This window comes from Rhinolophus ferrumequinum (genome assembly GCF_004115265.2).
Source record: "Rhinolophus ferrumequinum isolate MPI-CBG mRhiFer1 chromosome 5 unlocalized genomic scaffold, mRhiFer1_v1.p scaffold_110_arrow_ctg1, whole genome shotgun sequence".
Taxonomy (NCBI): domain Eukaryota; kingdom Metazoa; phylum Chordata; class Mammalia; order Chiroptera; family Rhinolophidae; genus Rhinolophus; species Rhinolophus ferrumequinum.
Window position 1 is genome coordinate 16611320 of NW_022680355.1, and position 19482 is coordinate 16630801.

The following is a 19482-nucleotide window of genomic DNA, read 5'->3' on the forward strand; positions in this document are numbered from 1 at the left end:
CACCTGAAGGCATTCATTTTCCTAATCTAGGCAAACCACCACATTTTTGGTGCAGAAATGAACAGGCCAGCCCACTCCTGGCCTCCCTTAAACTCCTTATCTGGCCTTGTTAAGGCAAACAAACTACCGAGAGCGCCCGAAAGTTTAGAGTCCGCGTCCTTCACCCCAGGACCACCCCTTAGTCCTTCGGGGGCGGAGCGCCAGGGACCCGGGGGCGGGGCGGTGTCTCGGGGCGGGGCTCCAGGGCCCGGGGGCGGGGCGGTGTCTCGGGGCGGGGCTCCAGGGCCCGGGGGCGGGGCGGCAGTGGGCGGGGCCCGGGGCGGGGCAGCTGGCGCGGGGTCGGCCTGGGAGTAGAGTCGAATCGAGGCCTGGGCCGGAAAGTTTCGACCGGGTTTTGCCGGCGGCCAGGAGCGGTCGACGCGCAGCGGTGGGCTCGGACCCGCGCCCCTCGCAGCGCCCGGCGCCTGCGGTGCTCGGGACGTTCGGCCTCCGGAGCGCCTCTCTGGCTGCCATGGCTGCCTTAGCCGGCCCCGCGGGTTTGCGGGCCTTCGGGACAAAGGTGCCCGGCTGGCTCCCGCGTGGCCCGTGGGCTCCACTCGCCGCTGGCTTTTGCAACCGGGGGCCGGCGGGGGCCGAGCGGCCGGAGCCGGGGCCGCGACCCACCAGCGTGCGGCAGCGGGACGGCATCAGGTCAGCGGCCTGGCCGCGGGCGCCCCGGCCCTGCGGGAGCGGCTGTGGGCGTGCGGGCTGGTCCCCGTTGGGGTGGACGGCGGGGACCCGGGGAGAGAGGTGGGCAGAGGAGGCCAGGCGCCGCGCCGGTCCCCCGACGCGGAGTCCAACGAGGGCTCCGTTAGTGGTCAGAGCCGTCGCCGCCTGGGCCCCTCTGTCCGTCACCGCGGAATCGGGCCGGCGGGACGGAATCGCGGAGACGGTGCTTACACAGGTCCCGTGCGTGGGCACAGTAGCATGTGGGACCCTGCAGGACTCACACCGGAGGATTTCAAGTGGGACTGCATCAGACCGCCCCAGAACTTCCCTAAACCTCTAGGGCAACTCAGCCGAGTTGTCATTGGACTCGGGCTCAGTGCGGGCAGCTGTGCTGTGGCCCCACCGCTGCTACGGCCTTTGAGAAAGCCCTTCCCTAGAGGGTTCTGTGCCTCACAAATTGACCGGACTCCAAGGCCAGGTCAGGCCTAGCCGAGCTGCTCCTAGGCCCTCACCCAGAAGTGCAGGGTCAACAAACAGGATGAAGGACACACCGTACTGAGCTCTGCCCTTTGCCTCAACGAGCCAGAAACCCTTCAAACCGTACCTGTGCACACAATGGAAACTGGACGATGAAGTAGTAAAGGCTGAGGGGCACCTAGCCTCACCCAGGCCTCACCCTGACCTATGCCTGGCCAGCAAGGCCCAGCGGCCCTCATAGCAAGTCTAAGTATTTAAAAGTTACAAATCAAGCTAACTGCTAAGTATATCTTCTCCTCCTGCCCTGACAAGAAGCCCTTCATAAAACCTGGAGGCCGTGTTTGAATTTACAGTTCTCAGGCTTCTAGAAGTCCCCCAAAACGGTGGAGGTGGAGAGTCAGCTGCTGGCCTGCAGCCTTTGTTCTTTTCTTCCCACCTTCTGCTCACCCGTTTCCACCTCTCCACCCCTCCCTCTTCCTGCTGTTCTGTGAGGGGCTTGGCACACAGGTCTACAGACACCCATCCACATGCCCGTATTCTCTCTATTGTCTTACTTCCTATAGACATCTCTTGGTCAGCCCAGGGCTTTGGGGTGCCCACTGCATAGCCAGGGAATTCAAGGTCTCAGGTAACTGCAGCAGAAGAGGGAGGTGAGTTTAGGTGGGCACATCCTATTATCCCAGTGGTCTCCTGCTCACCTGGAGGGGCACGGCTGGGAGACGGCCCAGAGCACCGGTACGCCAAAGTGCAGGGCCCAGGCCGGGGCCCATCTTTCCCTTTTTCAAGGTCAGTCCTGCTTTTGCAAATCTGGTTCCATCTGGTTAGAAGCCTGACTTGTGGCATGGCAGCCAGATGACCAAGAGGAGGCCTGGTTGCAGTCTCCAGAGTTAAACATGAATCACAAAGGGAGATAGATGATTGGAACAATCTTCTCATAAATGCTGGGAACCGTTTAGTAGGAAGGAAGCCCCCCGATCCAGCATGAAACCAATACTGGTAGTCACCAAGCAGGTGAGCCCGAGCAACTCAGTCACGCTCGAGTGTCCCTTTTGAAAGCTGTTTGTTCCTCTCAGCAGCACCACTGTCATGGATGGGGTGAGGGCCAGCCAGGAACTGGGTGCTGCAGCAGGCCCAGGAGGAGCTCTGAGGACGGCTGGCATGTAGGGGTCAGCAGAAGGCTAGGAGCAGATGGAAGTGGAGGACAGGCCAGAGAAGGACCAACAAGCCAGGAGGGGAGGGATGTCTTTCCAGAAGGAGAGCATAATCCAAATGGCCATTGGATTTGGTTCTGACAATTATGAGCTGCTCGGGGAGAACAGTTTTAGTGGAGTGGCAGGAACAGAAGCCTGGTTACACTGGGTTAAAAAGTAAACTCAGCAACTCAGAGCACTCTGACAGGGTGTAACGTGCGAGCGAAAGGATTAATGGGACGCATATGAGCAGACGCTGCCATGCAGCATGGGCCTTTGGGGACTGGCATCTTTTTACACAATTTTGCCTGAGGCTTTAGAATGTAATTTAAGCATATGTCATGGATGGGATGGCAGCTTTTTTAGTTTGCTACAGCAAGCACACTCATTATTTTACTGGAAGGTTTATCAGCAATTCTCTCACCACTGCCCCCTCCCCACCAAAAAAAAAAAAATACAGGTTTCAAAGTCTATCAGCGTATCAGCTGCAAGTCATTTTTGTACTTAGGAGACAACATGTATATGAGAAACAGCAATGACTATCACAGCCACCTGAAGATGGCAGCAAAACAGAAATGGTATTCCAAAGAAAATGGTAGTCTTATTGCACTGAAATAAACTCAGTCATCAAAGTGGTTTTCCAGAAAAGCGTGGCCAGGAGCCTATTTCTGGAGGATCCAAACTGACACATAGTGATTGGAATTTAAGATTTAAAAAAAAAGAATGAGGAAGGTAGAAAACGTGGGTAGAGACTGATGGGAAACTGATATAAAACATATAACACTAGTCTGGTGTTTGCTCCTGCCACCCATCCATATAACTGCAAAAAGAAGACATTTCTGTGTGCAGGCAGTAAGAAGAAATACAAGTTACTTAAATCAGCACCTTTAAATAGCAAGCAGGCCTTTGAATGCCATTGAGATGACCTGTCCAGAAGAGCCCTCTTGCTGGAAGGTTCTGTCCTTTTGTTCTTCACATATCATCCCATTCTCAGCGTGAATGACTGTGCAGCATTCCAGGAGGCGAATACAGAAAACGGGGAAACGCTGTCATAGACGCGTACAGCAGCTGCACCTTGGCTGCCTCTTCTGTGAGGTGGGTGGGAGGAGATCTAGGGGCACCTTTTCATTCTTGGCTCTTTTCCTAACCTTAGCCTTCCTGAATAACAATGGGAAGAAGTCAGTTGAGGGGAGCACTGTGTGTCAGCCGCCTCTGGCTCCTGCCATCGTCTTGCCAACCTCGCAGACTCTGAGTAGGGCTTGGAATGACTCTGATTTGCCCTTTCTGTTGAGGTGGCAGTAACGTGTCTGACAGCAAACCTGGAGAAAATCCAGGGTTTCTCCCTCTTCCCTGCATTTCAGGAAGTCTCCTTGTTTTGACTTAGCTGTAACTCACAGCACCCGCAATTCTCTTTTCTGGTGTTTGAAAAACAGCTCCCAACTTAGGAATTGCAGGGGTCCTCACTTGTTTTGACTGGTGCGTGACCAGTCATTCTAAAATGTTCTTCGCAGGAGCATTGTCTTGAGCCATCCGAAGAGGAGGAACGCGCTGTCACTGGCGATGCTGAAATCTCTCCAGAGTGACATTCTTCATGAAGCTGACAGCAAAGATCTGAAAGTCATTATCATTTCAGGTACTTATGTGATATCCATCCTCGGGGCTCTGCAGTTCCCAGAAGAGGTTTCTCAACATTCTTTGGTTAACGGGGGCATTCCCTCACTTAATGGGACAAAGGTTTTGAAGCTCCTTTACAAAAACATTAATTATGCAAAACTTTTGTGTAGTGGGGGTTTTGGTGAAAGTTATAGCAAAGATTACTGTGCAGTGAAAATACGTGTCTTTTTCTTTCTGTTGGATACGAAACATTGGTTGTGCTAGTCTTCCTGTCTAAATCAGAGAATTGGTTTCCTCATGGACCTGATAAGAGAGGTTTACTCGCTGATCCTGTGGGTAAACTACCAAGTCGGCTGGGATGAGGCTGCTCCGGCATTTCATTGGTTTGTCTTTTTCCACCGAGCTTTCCACCAATGTCTGCAGCCTTCTTCAGTGCTGCCAGAAAGGGTGCCCCATTTTCCTCATTGCTTTCTTTGCTCTTTTCCAATAAGCATTTTCACTGAATTATACAGCAACATAAACAGTATTAGTGTCAGCGTTTTAAAGTATCCACAGAACAATAAAATGGATGGTGCTCTATGATGTACTTGTGATGTCGTGGAAATTAAGGATCAGCGTTTCTCAAGGCAGATACTCAGAATATTACCTCCTTATCTATGGTTGAATATACGTTTTCAAGTGTTTTATATGGTGAAGGGAAAAGAAATAGGACAAATATATTTCAGCAGCCCTGGGGACGTAACCCAGATGGCAGCTAAATTCCAAACAACACAATTTCCTCACTTGTTTAAAGAGAATAATGTCGAAACGGCCACAGCAACAGGAAAATATGAGAAAGTGTTATCAGCTTATCAGTGAAATTGCATTTTGTTGTTGTTGATGATGACAGTAATAACAAAATCGCATCCTCAGACCACCTCATAAAAACAAAGGTCACACTCTGACCTTCCTGATTGCACCCTGGATGGGTGGCCGTTGTCTGTAGAGCGAATGACAGGGACACTGCCGAAGCCATGGTGGGTTTTGATGGACTTGTATGAGTCAATACTGTCGGGCCAGACCAAGGCCCAAAACAGAAGTGTCAGCCAGAGGGACAACTCTGAAAAACGTCCATTTGCCTTAGTTCTGAGCCTTCTCCTTTGTGTAACTGCATGTCTTCATTGGTTTCCACCACAGACCTGTTGAGTACAAGTGCCTCGCCTTGCATTGTCATCACAAAATACTGGCTGTGACTTTTCAAACTGACTGGAATTGTTCTTATCGAAATGGGACCATTAACTTTCTCTGAGTGTCCACAGGACTGATACACAATTGTTCACTAAAATTATTCAGTAGACAAATAAGTGAACTTCCTAGCTCTGCTGTTTAAACCTTTTTATTTTATTTTCTCAACTGGAAACATTGGCAGCTGAGGGGCCTGTGTTTTCTTCTGGGCATGATTTGAAGGAACTGACGGATGAGCAAGGTCCAGCATATCATGCTGAAGTATTTCAAACCTGTTCTGAGGTAAGCCAGAACGACGGTCGGCATTGCAAGCCTGAAAATGATAATTATACATATCACATACTGAGTGAGGCTTCTAGTTTACAGGCAAGGTTTTGTCTATGAGACCCAGCCACTGCAGAACTCCTGAAACCTCTGTGGTCCTTGGTGAATCCTTCATTCAAGCAACATTTGGTTTAGACATTTAAGAAGCGACCACAGTTTGCTATTGATCTTGTGTTATAAGAAAGAAAGCTAAATGTATGCTCATATTGATAGCTGCCATCTCCAGCATTGGGTTATGTCTTGGTATATATGTCTTAAGTAAGAGGTAGAGTGGAAATGTACATCTTAAAGAGAAAGAACCTAACATTATTATAATTTTTAAAATTTTAAACTAAAACAACTCTTTTGATGGGGAAAAGCATTCATAAAAGGAATAATAATAATAATTTAAAAAATTAGTTTCAAACCTTTCTTTCAACCAACTTTTATAATCAACACCTCCAAGTAGGGACATCAACCTCTTCATTCTCACTTCTGTCTCTTTAACCATATTCAGGAGGGAAATTGCCAACAGATACAGAAGAGGAAGAACAAAAAATTTGGAATGATTTATAAATGTATCAAATCAACCCCTGGATAATTAAAAATTGAATATAGAATCCAACTTGAGGTAGTACGTAATTCATTTCATGAGTATTTATTGAGCACCTGCTACCAGGTTTCCCCAAAAATAAGACCTAGCTGGACAATCAACTCTAATGCGTCTTTTGGAACAAATATAAGACCCGGTCTTATTTTACTAATGTAAGACCAGGTCTTTAATATAATATAATATAATATATAATAAATATAATATGACTGGGTCTTATATTAATTTTTGCCCCAAAAGGCGCATTAGAGCTGATTGTCTGGCTGGGTCTTATTTTCTGGAAAACACGGTATATGCATAATACTTGCAAGATACTGAGGGAAATAGAAAGAAAAAAGAGTTTCCTGCCAAACTGAAAATGGAAATCTAGTTGTGAAATAAGACGTATAAAACAATTTCATAAGCTGACCCTAAGATAACTTAGCCTAATTTTTTACTTATTCATTGACTTGGTCATTGATGATTCAACAAATATATATCTCTTAAATATATAACATCTCTTAAAATGTGTATACATTTTTTGGCACCCCCAGTATAGTGATACCTACTATCTAGACAAGACAGAGGTGGGAAACAGGAGGGGAATGGACTGAGATACCTTCTTGACTATCACTTGTTTTCCTTGCCCTTCCAGAAACCCTTAGCAGATCAAACTGTAGTTTTCTTATTTCATGGAGGGACAGACCTGACAAATGGTTGACTTGAGGCTTCATGGAGAGGAGGAAGGGCTAAGACTTAGCTTCTTTGGTTCTCATTAATGATTATGTAACATTCTCCTCCTGTGTTTGCCAGGGCTTGGTGCTTTAGATGTTATTTTTCTAGTAATACCCCGTATGTTTGACCAAAATAGAAAATCATCAAAAAGAACCAGTAGAGCCCTTCCATCCATCCGAAGGGCCTGCTTTTATCACTCTGCCGGGGACTCTTCATAAACTGAGAAATGAACGGCTTACCAAAGGGCCCCGGGAGCCAAGGCTTCTTCAGAGGAGAAAGGTCAGATTTCATGGAAGCGTCTGAGCCCTGCTGCCTCTGGCTCACTGAACGACGCACTGCCTCATCAGGACCTAGCCCTAATGCAGCCAAACAGGAGGGAAAGTGCATTGATTTCTTTAACACTTTTCCACAAAGAAAATCAAATTGTCCTGGATAAATATGAGCGCCATGAATGTGTGAAAGATTTCAATTTCCAAGTGTAATCAACAGCAGATTGGACCACAATGAGCTAGGTATTTCACATTGGGTTCGTGCATGAGAAAGTTTGATTTTAGAAAGGAAGAGAGAGATATCTGAATTGGCTCAGCATCGAAAGTCTATAGCGAATTTGTTACAGACCCCTAGGGTGGCATGATAGTTAATTGTGTACAAATCAGGAATAGGGCAAGTTGAGAATGAGAAGAAGCACTTGGTTCTGGAAGGGAGACGGTCACCTCTGCTAGCTGATGCGGTGGCTTTCTCTCACCCATCCTTGTCTCCCTTCCTTTGCCCCTGCAAGTTTGAAGGTGGAAACCCCAGTGCAGAAGGACATTCTTCTCCTTCTTCTCACACCCACCACTGAAATGGCAGTGGGACAGGGCACTCACTTTGGGACATCATGTGGAACGCCCAGCAATGCTGTTCAACGGGGTTAGGGCAGAGTTAGATCTATGTCACATTCTGGCGTAGGCCGGACCAAAATAAGTACTTAATTCGGGAGGCAAAATGAGAGAAATATAATCAGCTCTTGACTATCAAGGGATTGATTATCCAGCTGCTTTATTCTCTAGGTTCCCTTTCTGAATTACTCTTTAACTTTACTTAAAATATTTTCTAATTATAAAAATAATATTTATTACAGAAAGTTTTGAAAATCTAGAAAAACAAAAGGAAAAAAATTAATTACTGATACCATACTATGATCAAACCACCCAGAGAGAGCTATAATTAATAAAAACATTCATTATATTTCTTTTTAATCATTTTTCCACATATACCTATTTGTTTGAATAATCATATGTAGGTACAATTATACTGTCATTGTATAAATTTTATTTTAATGAGAACACAGCATCCCATTAAATGGATATGGTTTAGTTTATAGAGCCATTTACTTATTTCTACATATTTATGTTATCTATAGATTTTTTTATTATTATAGTGATGATTTGATGAACATCTTTACCCAGAAAGTTTTTTTACCCTGTATCAGATTATTTCTTATTAGTACAATTCCTAGATCAAAGGCACAACTCTTTTTAATGTTGTATGTACATATACTGGATACATATACTGGCCTCAGTATTTTCACACCAAGTTGTATGGAATCCTAGCCCTTTGTAGGTGGCAGACAGGAGACTTTAACTCTAATCACTGTCAGTTGACTTTTCTTAAGTAACTGCACTTCATTAGGGGACAGGTGACACTCAAAGCTAAAACAAAATCTTTTCTTTCTTTGCAGCAAGACTTCTGAAATCCTTGTGTGCTCTTCTCCTTCTTTCCGCAGTTCCCTGTGAATGAGCTGTCACTAGCCATCCCCGTCATCCCCTAGAGTGCATGAACCCCCTCAATCCATGAACAGTTTGGGCTATAGGTTTATCTACGTGCATTCTTCTGGGGAGAGGTCATTAGGATTTGTCAGATTCTCAAAAGGTGACCCCCCCCCAAAAAAAAGCCAAGATCACTACCATAAAAGATGATATCATATCCTTAAATGTATAATTGGATATTTTATAACAGAGCTGACAAATACCAAATGTTTACGAATACAAAAGGTAAATTCCTTGGGCCAAATCAATGAAGGTCATTTTTCCTTGAGTTGCCATCTTGGGAAACAAGCCCAGATGCAGTTTCTGTCCTCCTCGCCTCCCTCCCTGCCAGGGTTCAAAGGGCAACCATTTATAAATTGAAGTTACTATAGCAACACAATCTGTGCAGGGTGTCATGAAAAAATGGAGAAATAAACCAAGTTATTTCATAAGCTGAAAAATAAGTTACAGTTTTGGAGACTGACACGGGGAGCGGGGGTGTCGCAGAAACAAGTGTCCAGCTCCCCTCGCTGTGCCATGGCACTGTTCTAGGAATTTTGTTTGCTTTGATGACAGCAGACTGTTGCCCATTATTTTACCAGAATTGAAAGAGTATTCATGGTGGTAATTTGAGAAGTAATTTCTATGGAAATTGCATTCCAGTCCCTTTTCCACCTTCATTTTTCAAGAAAGTTCCAAATACCAGTTTCAGACTTTTAACACGAGAGCCCCGCACAGGCTCGCCGAGAACAGAACTGTGTGTTCCCTAGAGATCAAGTCAGCTCTGTTCAGTGGGCGGCTAGGGAAACAGAAGGAGAGGCCTGTAACCTCCCCGAGGCATCGTGCTGGGGTGGACAGCCCAGGGGCTGGGGGTTGGACGGGTGGGGTTCAGCCCCGCAGCCCCGACCTGTGGGTCTCGTGGCCTTCAGCCAGTTCCTTCCTCTCTGAGCCTTCATGTCTTGGTGTAAAATAGGGTTCCTTCCTCCTGGGGTTCTCAGGAAGACCACACGGCACAGTCTGGTTCACAGTCGATATTTAATGCAAGTTCTCTTTGTGCCTTTGTTTACCCTTTTTCATAATATTTGGTACAGGGATGCATATTGCAAAGCCCTCTGAAACGGCAAAAGCACATGACACGGTAAGCAGTGGTGCAGACCGCACTCTAGGATGGATGTGACCTGGGTGTTTGCTCCTTCAGGTCATGATGCAGATCCAGAGCCACCCCGTCCCCGTGATTGCCATGGTGAACGGCCTGGCCACCGCGGCCGGGTGTCAGCTGGTTGCCAGCTGTGACATTGCTGTGGCCAGTGACAAGTCTTCGTTTGCCACTCCGGGCGTGAACGTCGGGCTCTTCTGCTCTACCCCTGGGGTGGCCTTGGGGAGAGCGGTGCCCAGAAAGGTAATTAACCCCCTCGGCCCCTGTCTGGTTGTAACCCTCCATTGCTTGTGAGGTCCGTTCCAGAATTCGCTTGTTAAAGTGCCGTGTGAACCCGGACATTCTGCCCAAAGCATGGCTGGCTGATGGGCGGCAGAGTCCTAAAACCTCGTGCTGGGGAGGGAACAGGCAGCTGCTCACAGTGCGCGTCACATTGTCAGCACGCGTTTCACTCTTGCCGGCCCCTCAGTGGTGGCCAGTTAGAGTTTTGGGTTTGTTTGCTTTGTTTTCATAAAGGCACACTCTTTTTTTTGTAATCTTACTTGAAATGCTGTTGAGACTCAGTTTTGTTGCACTGAAAGCTTGCCCATGAGATGCAATAGCATGGTGACACATGCCAGTATGAAAAGGCTAGGATACGAGTGTCACTGGCTTATCATTTGCCAACAGTCTGTCTTGTTCCAGAAGGGACTGAAAGTACTTTCAGCTGATAGACTGAGTATGTCAGCTGCATGACGGTTGTATTTCAGGAGCGTGAACATCCTGTGCCTGGTATGTTAACTCTGCCCCACAAGGAGCCACATTATAAACGCTGTTTTGTCATTACTAACCACAGTGAAGTCATTTTCTTCACAGAGCTTTCTTCTTTCCTAATGTCATAAAATAATATTTACAGAACATCTCTTAAGTAAAAATCAGTGGTTTCCTTGTTTTAGAAAAAATACTTCCTCATTCCCACTTGGAAATCTGCTTTAAAAAACGTGGGGGGCTGGCGGAGTCATATACCACCACGGCAAGCCGGGAACTAAACTGCTTTCTAGAATACCGTATCCATTTTAGCATCAACTATGAAAATTAGCAGTTGCTCATGTGCCCGAGGCACCAAAGAAATGAGACCCAAGGGAAATCGAGCCACAGGACCAAGACATTTGGGGAAGCACTCCTTTCTTTCATGGTGCTTCCTCATTAGTTTTTACAGAGGTGTGTGTTTTTGAGGACATTCTGAAGACAGATACCTGCAAGCACACATGTATGAAATCTGCCTGAACGTGGGCTCCACACTGCAAAAGGTAACCTGTCCAAACACAGAGCTTGCTACAATGTCCTCAGAGCAGGTGTGTTGATCCTCTCAGGATACACATTTCCTTTAAATATGTATATATATTAATTAAATAAATATTTCTTACGCCCCTACTTTGTACCAGTACATTAAATTAAAATGTATTATAAACATATTGCCAGAGCTTATTAGTAAACTGTCTTATGATTGTGCAAATCAAAGCATGAGGCCTTTTGCTTAGTGAAAGGTGGTTGTCTGGTTAGCCTACCTGCCGCTGCTTATCTTTAACCCCTGACATTCTAGAAGGTTCCACGTTAAGGCATTTGAAACCTTAAATCATGATTGCTGTACTGTCCAGATAAGAATCCATTCTTTCTTAAAACATACAAACTTAAAATCAAGGCCTATAATTGAATCCTAGAAACTTAAATATCATATTTGTCAATTTTTGAATTTGTTTTTGGGAAAAAAGAGGGGGGCAATGTGCAAGAACATTACTGCCTAAGAAGCCCAATTCTCAGAACCAGTTGCATAATTTTCTAGTGTGAGAGATTCAGGGGCAAGGACGTCGTAAGAACCAAAGTAACTCTTTCCACCCACAGACAGTTGTGCAAGGGCCAGGCCCACTCTGGAGACAGGCAGACAGCCTCCGCTGTTGTCCCACTCAGGTCCCCGATCTGTGCTCCTGTCCTGAATCGCGCAAGTTGTAGCTTTCTCGTTTTGAAGTCTTCAGAGTTTTTCCCTAGTCAGCGGAGAAAGTGGTCCCGAGGTGTGACAGATGTCCTCGTGCGCGGGGCTCATTAACTTGGGGTACTTGGAAGCGTGAAGCAGAAGTATGATTTGAGGTCGATACTAATGAGCTGGAATCGCATAATGGGATTAATCAGTAATGGGATTTTAGTGGGAGGGAAAGTCTGTCGGACCTTAAGGCCTTTGCCTGATTTCTGGACTACATATCTCACCTGGGTGGCCCCCTTTAGGAGGAAACTAGGGATTCATGACAATATAAACTGGAAGAAAACACACCTGCCTGTGGTCATTGCTTGAGTGCACCCACACGACACACTCAAACACAGGCCCGCCGCCTGTGTGGGTGGTGGGCACACGTCCCCTGCACAACCCCAGGGAAGCAAGCAGGTGCTTTGCACACTGGCTGTGTTGGGAAGCCCAGCCCTTCCGCGCGGGCTAAGGCCTCATGTGTGGGTCACCAGTGCCCTCTGCTGGTCACCACAGGGAACTGCTCAGCTGTTGTCTGCTTGGGAGCAGAAACGATAGCGTGCAGCCCTTGTGTTCAAGCCAGAGTGGGCCTGGGCATGAATAATTTCCCAGGTTTGTAAATGTTTCTCGCCTCTGGCATGAGTTAAATAATGCGTCTTCACTGCTCCATATAAGCGACCTGCCTGGTGCAGCTGCTCCCGTCCCCACCAGAGCTGGCCTTGCTCAGACGTGGAGCCAGTGCCTCAAGCGGTTGGCACACGAGAGCGCGCAGGAAGGATCCCAACTCCTTGTCCCAAACCAGTCGTTTCTCTGCGGTCGGAACGCTGGCTTCCACCTCCTTACCCAGGGTAACTGTGTATCTGTAGAATCTGATTTCCTAACCGGCTCATTAGAGCAGAGTAGAAGTGACGCTGGAAAGAGTGTTACCGCATTGGTTGGCGCGCAGGCCCCCCAGAGCCTGCACAACGCGGGTCGCGGCGCCCCACGCGTCGGCATCAGAGCCTGCGCTCCATCAGTGGTTTCCGTGGCCTCAGACGGGAGACTCGCAGCCCTGGCGCCTTTGAGGACGCGTAGCTCAACACCCCAACTTTCAGGAGGGCCTGGGGGTTCAGGACTTAACTCAGGTTTCCCAGTCAATTCTGTTGGCCCTGTAACCCGCAGCTTCTAAGCCCTGCCGCATCACAGCCCCTGCTCTGACACACCGCCACCACCAGTTGGCGCTTGTCATAAGTGTGACTGGAGCGGATCCGGACGACCCCTCTGCTTTAAATGGTCACCCCCCTTTAGAGGCCATGGTTCTAAAACACAACATTAGAGATTCATCCAAATTCCCAGCAGGACAGGCATGTGAATGACGGTCACGGCGTTTATTAGGCACTCACTGAGTGCCCGGCTCTGCAGTACGCGCTGCTCGTCGTCACAGCTCTGCAGGACGGTGCTGGGCCTGTTCCCCGTGTTCAGATGACGAAACAGACTCAGAGGGTTAAGTCGTTCCCTTGAGATCTTGTAGTGAGAGTAAGTGACCCCTGGGGCATTCTCCAACTCCACACCAAGTCCAACTGCTTCCGGGGGTGAGCCTTGGCCCCCAGTCCTTTTTGTGGCTTTTAATGCAAATATCCCTGGAGAAGGAAGTGTCCAATCACCAACTTGTTAGGGGGACCCAAAAAGTGTCCCCTAAAAGGGGACAAGGTTTGTTAAGGAAAAAGGAGGCATTTTCTTCTCTCTCATCTGAAGTTTGGGGACTCACTACATAGAAACTGAAACAGTAAGTAAAGATCGTGCCGACGATGCATTGTACATGCAGGTTTCTCCTCGGGGACGCCACTCTGTTACCCAGTCTGTCTGGGCGAAGTCCCCGTAAATCATCATGGTGCTAAACAGTAGGGTCCCCCCAGGCAGGCGAGGAAACAGGCCCAGAGAGGGGCATAAACGAGGCGGGGTGACTTAGGAAGCTCTAGCCCTGACCCTGCGTCAGTCAAACTTCTTTCGGGAGCAGCTTTAATCCCACTGAGACCTTCTTGGTCGTCCGGACTCGTGGGAGAGGCGCCAGGGTGGAGGAAGCAGCACCTAATCTTGTGACTTAAAACACCACCTACATCGGTGGTTCTCACCGGGAGCAATACTGGCCCCCAGAGACATTTGGCAGCGACTGCAGCCACTTGGGGTTGTTACAGGTTGGAGGGGGCACTACTACCACCCAGTGGACAGAGGCCAGGGAGGCTGCTCAACATGCCACGCACCGGGCAAATCACACAACACGATACCTGGTCCAAACAGTCGATGGCACCGAGACTGAGCAGCTATGATCTAAATGCTAAGGACTGCAAATTTATATCCTTAGCGAGTCCCATGTCGCCCACTGCACAACAAACCACCCATGACTTCGGGGCTCAAGACAACAACAGCGATTTTTGTAGCTTAGGAGTCTGCGATTGGGTCAGAGCTCAGGTTGGGGAGCTTATTGTGCTCCTCATGTCTGTGGCCTCAGCTGGGAAGACTTGAAGGGGGAGGGGTGACAGCTAGGGGTAGTCACCTGAGGGCTCTGCACGCACGTGTCTGGCTGCTGAGCCTGCCTCTCAGGGGGGACCTCAGCTGGGACACAGCACAGCCCCTCCGTGTGGCTTGGGCTTGTCAGGCTGAGCTCCAAGGGACAGAGCCAGATGGAAGCAGTGTCACCTCTGACCGAGCCTCCAAAGAACTATAGTGTCACTTCTGCTGTGCTCTGTCTGCCTTCATCCAGTCATTCACTAAATCGCTCATCGATAAGTATTTAGTAGGCACCTGCTATGTGCAAGGCACTCTTCTGGTGCTGGAGAGAGACATGAACAGAACGATAACAAATAAATAGTCGAGCTTACATGCCAGCAAAGGCGATAACACAATAAACAAGCAAATGTGTACAACATAGCCCGTTAAATGATGAAAGGGCAAAGGATAAAAATACAGCCAGAAAGGGGGAGAGTGCTGAGAGTTGATGTGTGACTGGAATAGGGTGGTCCTGGAGGACCTCGCCGAGGAGGTGACATGTGAGCAGAGACCTGAAGGAGATGAGGGCACGAGCCCTGAGGACACGTGGGGACAGAGCATCGCAGGCCGAGGGAACAGCGAGTACAACGACTGAGGTGACAGCGTGGTGGTGTGTTCAGAGCAGCAAAGATGCCAGCAGGACTGCAGGAGAGGAAGCAAGGGGACAAGGAGAAGAGAGGCATCTCTGCCCGCTGTTTCCTATGCATCTGGACACCCCTCTTCTAAATCGTACATTTGAGTTTCAGAAGCTGGGCTTTGTAGACTTATAGAGTCGAGGCACAATACGTGCAGGCGATAGAACAGAGGAGACTGTAGAGTGAGGATGGGGTGCTCCCCCTTTCTGCAGGCCTCCGAAATCGGGGGAGAGGGCTGCAGAGGGAAAGAGGGCGTCCGCTCCTTGTAGGTTACAATCCGCCAGGCCCCTGTCTGTTCCTGGAAGGCTTTCTCTTTCACTGCCCCCCCCACCCCCTTTCTTTGGGACACGGAGTCTGCTCTCTCATATCAGACCCAGCTGGTGGCTTCTCTGAACACTTCCCTCCTCTGGAAAGCAGCCACTGCTTTGGTTTGTGGGAGGCGCTGGGCCATGCTGCTGCTGTGGCGTTTTCGGTTTCCTCCCATCAGATGTGGCCGCTGTCCTGTGCTTGGCCCTTGAAAGAGGCAGCTCGAATCTCCTGTCTCGGCAGGGCTGGGAGCTCGGCTCTGGGGAAGGAGTGTGAGGACACGGACAGTCCCCCCTCTCCTTGCTCCTGGAGAGATCCCATCTGTCCCTGGCAGGAGTGTGGGTATTGGAGACGGTAGAGGTGACGGATGACGCGTTATTTGAGGAAGCAGATAACTGGGCTGGGGTTGTAGAGAAGTGGGGATACCGACTGTCTGAGCAGAGTGAAAGGAGAGGGTGGGACTTCGGAGGCAGTGGGTCAGAAGGGGAGTGCCTTAACAATCGCCCATGTTTCCGCCCCCAGGTTGCCTTAGAAATGCTTTTTACTGGGGAGCCCATCACTGCGCAGGAGGCCTTGCTCCATGGGCTGCTCAGCAGAGTAGTACCGGAAGAGCAGCTGGAGGAAGAGACCATGAGAATCGCGACAAAGATCGCCTCCTTGAGCCGGCCTGTGGTGTCTCTGGGCAAAGCTGCCTTCTACAAGCAGCTGCCCCAGGACCTTAGAACAGCCTACTACCTCACCTGCCAGACCATGGTGGACAACGTGGCTTTGCGGGATGGGCAGGAGGGAATCAAGGCCTTCATGCAAAAGAGAAAACCCATCTGGTCACACTGAGCCGGCCTTCTCAGAGGGATGGAGGGCGAGTGAGCCCAGTGGGTAGCTCTCAGGACCGCCCCCCACTCCCTGCTGTCCGACTCCCAACCACCACGGCTGCCTTGTGATGGTAACAGGAGACAGCCTGCTTCTGTAACATTAGGATTGGTTTCACTGTCTGGGGTCTGTATTAACAGCCATGAGTCCGTGGGGAAAGGATGAAACGGAGACTCACAGGAAATACTAATTTGAAGGTAGTGAGCACCTTCGCTGGGCCAGCTACGGTAGAAAGCCTGGCATTTGATATACTCTTTCACGGGACCTTCAGTGAAGGATCACCCTGACATGGGAGAAGGTGACGATAAACTGAGGTGTGAAAGAAGGATGCCACCTGCCTCTGTTCTCAGAAATGGCCCCTAAGGTGGAGGTTGTGCTGTTTGCCCAAGACACGAGAAACATTTCAAATCTCCACGAGATATTCTCCACTCTGAATATCTTCTTGGTTCTACTGAGAAATAACCATGCCTACGGCTTTGGAATCATCTTTTGTCATTTTAAAAGATTAAATGTTTAAAGATACTCGTAATTGTATCTTCCCAACCAGCTGTCTGAGAGAAAAAAAAATCAGCTAACTTTTCTTTCTTTGCCTATGCTGACAGACGTACGGTAGGTGCCTGACCGGCAGCTTTTCCTTGCCAGTTTAGAAAGGTGAAAAAGCGTGTTTTTCTGGAAAGGAGGAGCTTGTTCTAAGAGTGCTCCTTCTGGGCTCAAAGGTCATTAGAGCTCCTGTCGACTGGCGCCTGACATGTGCTGTACAACCTCCTTCGTCCTCAGCGAAGCCAGTGGAGCAGGTCCTACAGCGATCTCCACCTTCCACTTGGTCCAAACAACAGGGAGTGGGGCGAGTGGGGTTCCAAACGCCATCTGCCTGGGAAAGCCACAGACACTCTTTCTCTGGGCCACAGTGCCGCGAGGAGAGCCTGGGCTAGTGTGGGGCCAGCTTGAAGAAATGACTTTCCCGCTCCATGTCTGCACTCCACACAAAATAATGGGCCAGGTACTCCTTGCTACCGAGCGTTGCCAGTGTGCAGGGGACTTTGGATTTGATTACCAGCAGACCACTAATGGAAGCTAATATGGAGCTGGCTGCGGCTCCAAGCTAGATCATGAAAGATGGGCTGTCATGGTCTGAGCAAAACAGTGCTGTCCGTGGGGCCCCCACTGCACCTTCTGTCCAGGTGGCCCACGGTGGCAGCCACTGTTTGCAGTTGTCAGGGCACACAGTGCAGAGAGGGTGTTATAAACTCTCTGGGCCTTGGAGAAAGTAACAGAGCCAGCTCACAGTTTGGCAAATGAAAAGCAAAAGTTAACTCTGCAGTGTCTGTGTGAGCAGCAGGACACCACCTGCTCGGGCCTCCGGGCTGCTTTTCCAGCCTGTGAGCTGACGTGCCCTCAGGGACTAGCTATAAATCTTCATAGTGGCCTGTGCAGAAAATAACCCAGAAGGAAAGTCTGCTACCCACCCTCCGATGTCATATAATTCATCCCGAGGCAAATATAAATTTGGGGTTAATTTGTATCTCTGCTTCCTTCCACTGGGACATTGAATGAACATTTTCTGAGAACCACATGTGATGAGTGCCTCTGGAAAGTCTGGTGTGTTTGTCTTTCCCTCTCTACCATTTACTTCTCGGGGAGCTTTGCCGAGCTCAGCCCAGCAGTGCAGGGGCTAGAAACTCAAGTGAAAAGGGTGCTCACTCCTGCTCCCGTGGGGGAGAGACCCGTTCCGATGGCAAATGGAGTGAATGGCTGATTAACTTTACACCAATGAATTTGGGGGGGTTGCCAGGCGAGAACATGGTGATTTAATGAGCCTAGCTCCTGCCAGGCAGCCCTATGCAGTGCTCTCCCTGCCCCCCGTATCTAGGAGGCTTAGAGAAGCTAAGGCATTTGCCAGCGGGTTTGGACCTGTATGATTCTGAAGCCTGTGCTCCTGGTTACCAGACTGTACACCTCCCAACGTACCGACAAGATGGCGTTCCGGCCTGGACAGACAGACGACAATCAGAAATGGCATAGCCAGGGCATCATGGTTTTGCTTACTGAAGAGGATTCAAGAAACGCAGGCGTTTGAACACGAAGAACACAGAGTTCCGGTCCCAGGGTTGCCATCACCTGTCTGTGTCACGTGTGCAGGTGATGTAACTCTGTCGGTGCTGTTTCCCAGTCATCAAAATGACGCCACTGGACACTCTGTCCTCTAACATTCGTGAGCCTACAATGCTGGGATCAGGAAACATGCTGTGAAACTTGAAACAGGAAGCTTTTGTTCACAGAAAATGCTCTTTTACAATTGGACAAAATGGGTATTTACCCTGAGAAGTGGTAAACAGTACATTGAAAACATCTGATTACAGCTGAGAATGAGAAACCGATCACAGGGCTTTTCAGGCCACACCAGGACCCTGTGAAGACGGCATGGCTAAGACCCCACACCAGACAGATCTCTATCAGAATTGGCAGTTACCCTTCCTTTTGTCGAGGTGCATTACTCAGCCCGCCCCTTTCCTCTCCTTCCTCTGAAAACCCACTGCACTAAGAGCAGCACTTCCAAAGTGTGGCCCATGGATGCCCGGCCATGGACTGTCCCAATGCAGATTCTCGGCTGCCTCACCAGACCTGCTGAATCACCAAGTCTGATTCTGGGGTGCAAAAATATGCATTTTAAAGAAGATTTCCAAGTGATTCTGCTGCACGCTAAAAGGTGTGAGCTCCTACATGAGGGTGGAAGTGACAGCTATGTCTCCAGCAGTAGCTGTATTTAAACAGTGAGGCAGTACGGCCTCTGTGATGAAATTGTGGGCAATGACTGTGGGCTTGGAGAAGAACGTGGGGGGACCTGCACACCTTCAGAAACCTCTTAAAATCTGCCACTTGGGCAGGGATGGGGGCTTCATCAGCCCTCGTGCTCATGCCTTTGGAAGCCCCACCTTATATCACATTAAACATCAGAATAGTCCCATATTCCACACGAAATATAATTCTTCTCTTTAGGAAAGGGAGTCGAATGATTTGCTTTTTAAAATTGTCTATAAATATTTGATTAATCAACAATGATTGTTTCTTGGCAATCATCAAGTAGGCAAGAGTTAAATTCAACATCACTGAAGTTGATGTGTTACAGTTAATAAAATATTAAATTTCAGTCTTGCAAGGTTTTCCTTTCACACTTTGGAGCCCAGAGCTTCTTTTTCAGGCCCTAACAGAGGCCCAGGAAAAGCAGCCGGCCACCCATGCTGTGCCTACAGTGTCCCCGGGATGGCCGGTCTAGCCCACGGTGGCCCCCAGGTAGGGGAGGTGGCTGTCCACGGGGGAATAGGGAAGAGGCTGACTCAGGTGTTAGGAGGTGTGCCTGCCCGCGTG

General features: G+C 48.9%; 1 protein-coding gene across 1 annotated transcript; it reads left to right on the forward strand.

Moving 5' to 3' along the window:
* Nucleotides 1-323: 323 nt before the first annotated feature.
* Nucleotides 324-19264, forward strand: ECHDC3 (enoyl-CoA hydratase domain containing 3). Its single transcript, XM_033100658.1, has 5 exons — nt 324-690; nt 3887-4008; nt 5398-5495; nt 9826-10026; nt 15769-19264. Exons 1-5 carry the CDS (start codon nt 512-514, stop codon nt 16078-16080), a joined length of 912 nt encoding a protein of 303 aa, XP_032956549.1. The 5' UTR covers nt 324-511; the 3' UTR covers nt 16081-19264.
* Nucleotides 19265-19482: the final 218 nt, after the last annotated feature.

What these genes read in the sequence shown, in the direction of transcription:
- ECHDC3 (XM_033100658.1), top strand. Translation starts at nt 512, where the DNA reads ATGGCTGCCTTAGCCGGCCCCGCGGGTTTGCGGGCCTTCGGGACAAAG. An exon ending in TATTTCAAACCTGTTCTGAG is followed by an intron (nt 5,496 to 9,825) that starts GTAAGCCAGAAC and finishes TTGCTCCTTCAG; the next exon opens with GTCATGATGCAGATCCAGAG. An exon ending in GGAGAGCGGTGCCCAGAAAG is followed by an intron (nt 10,027 to 15,768) that starts GTAATTAACCCC and finishes TTCCGCCCCCAG; the next exon opens with GTTGCCTTAGAAATGCTTTT.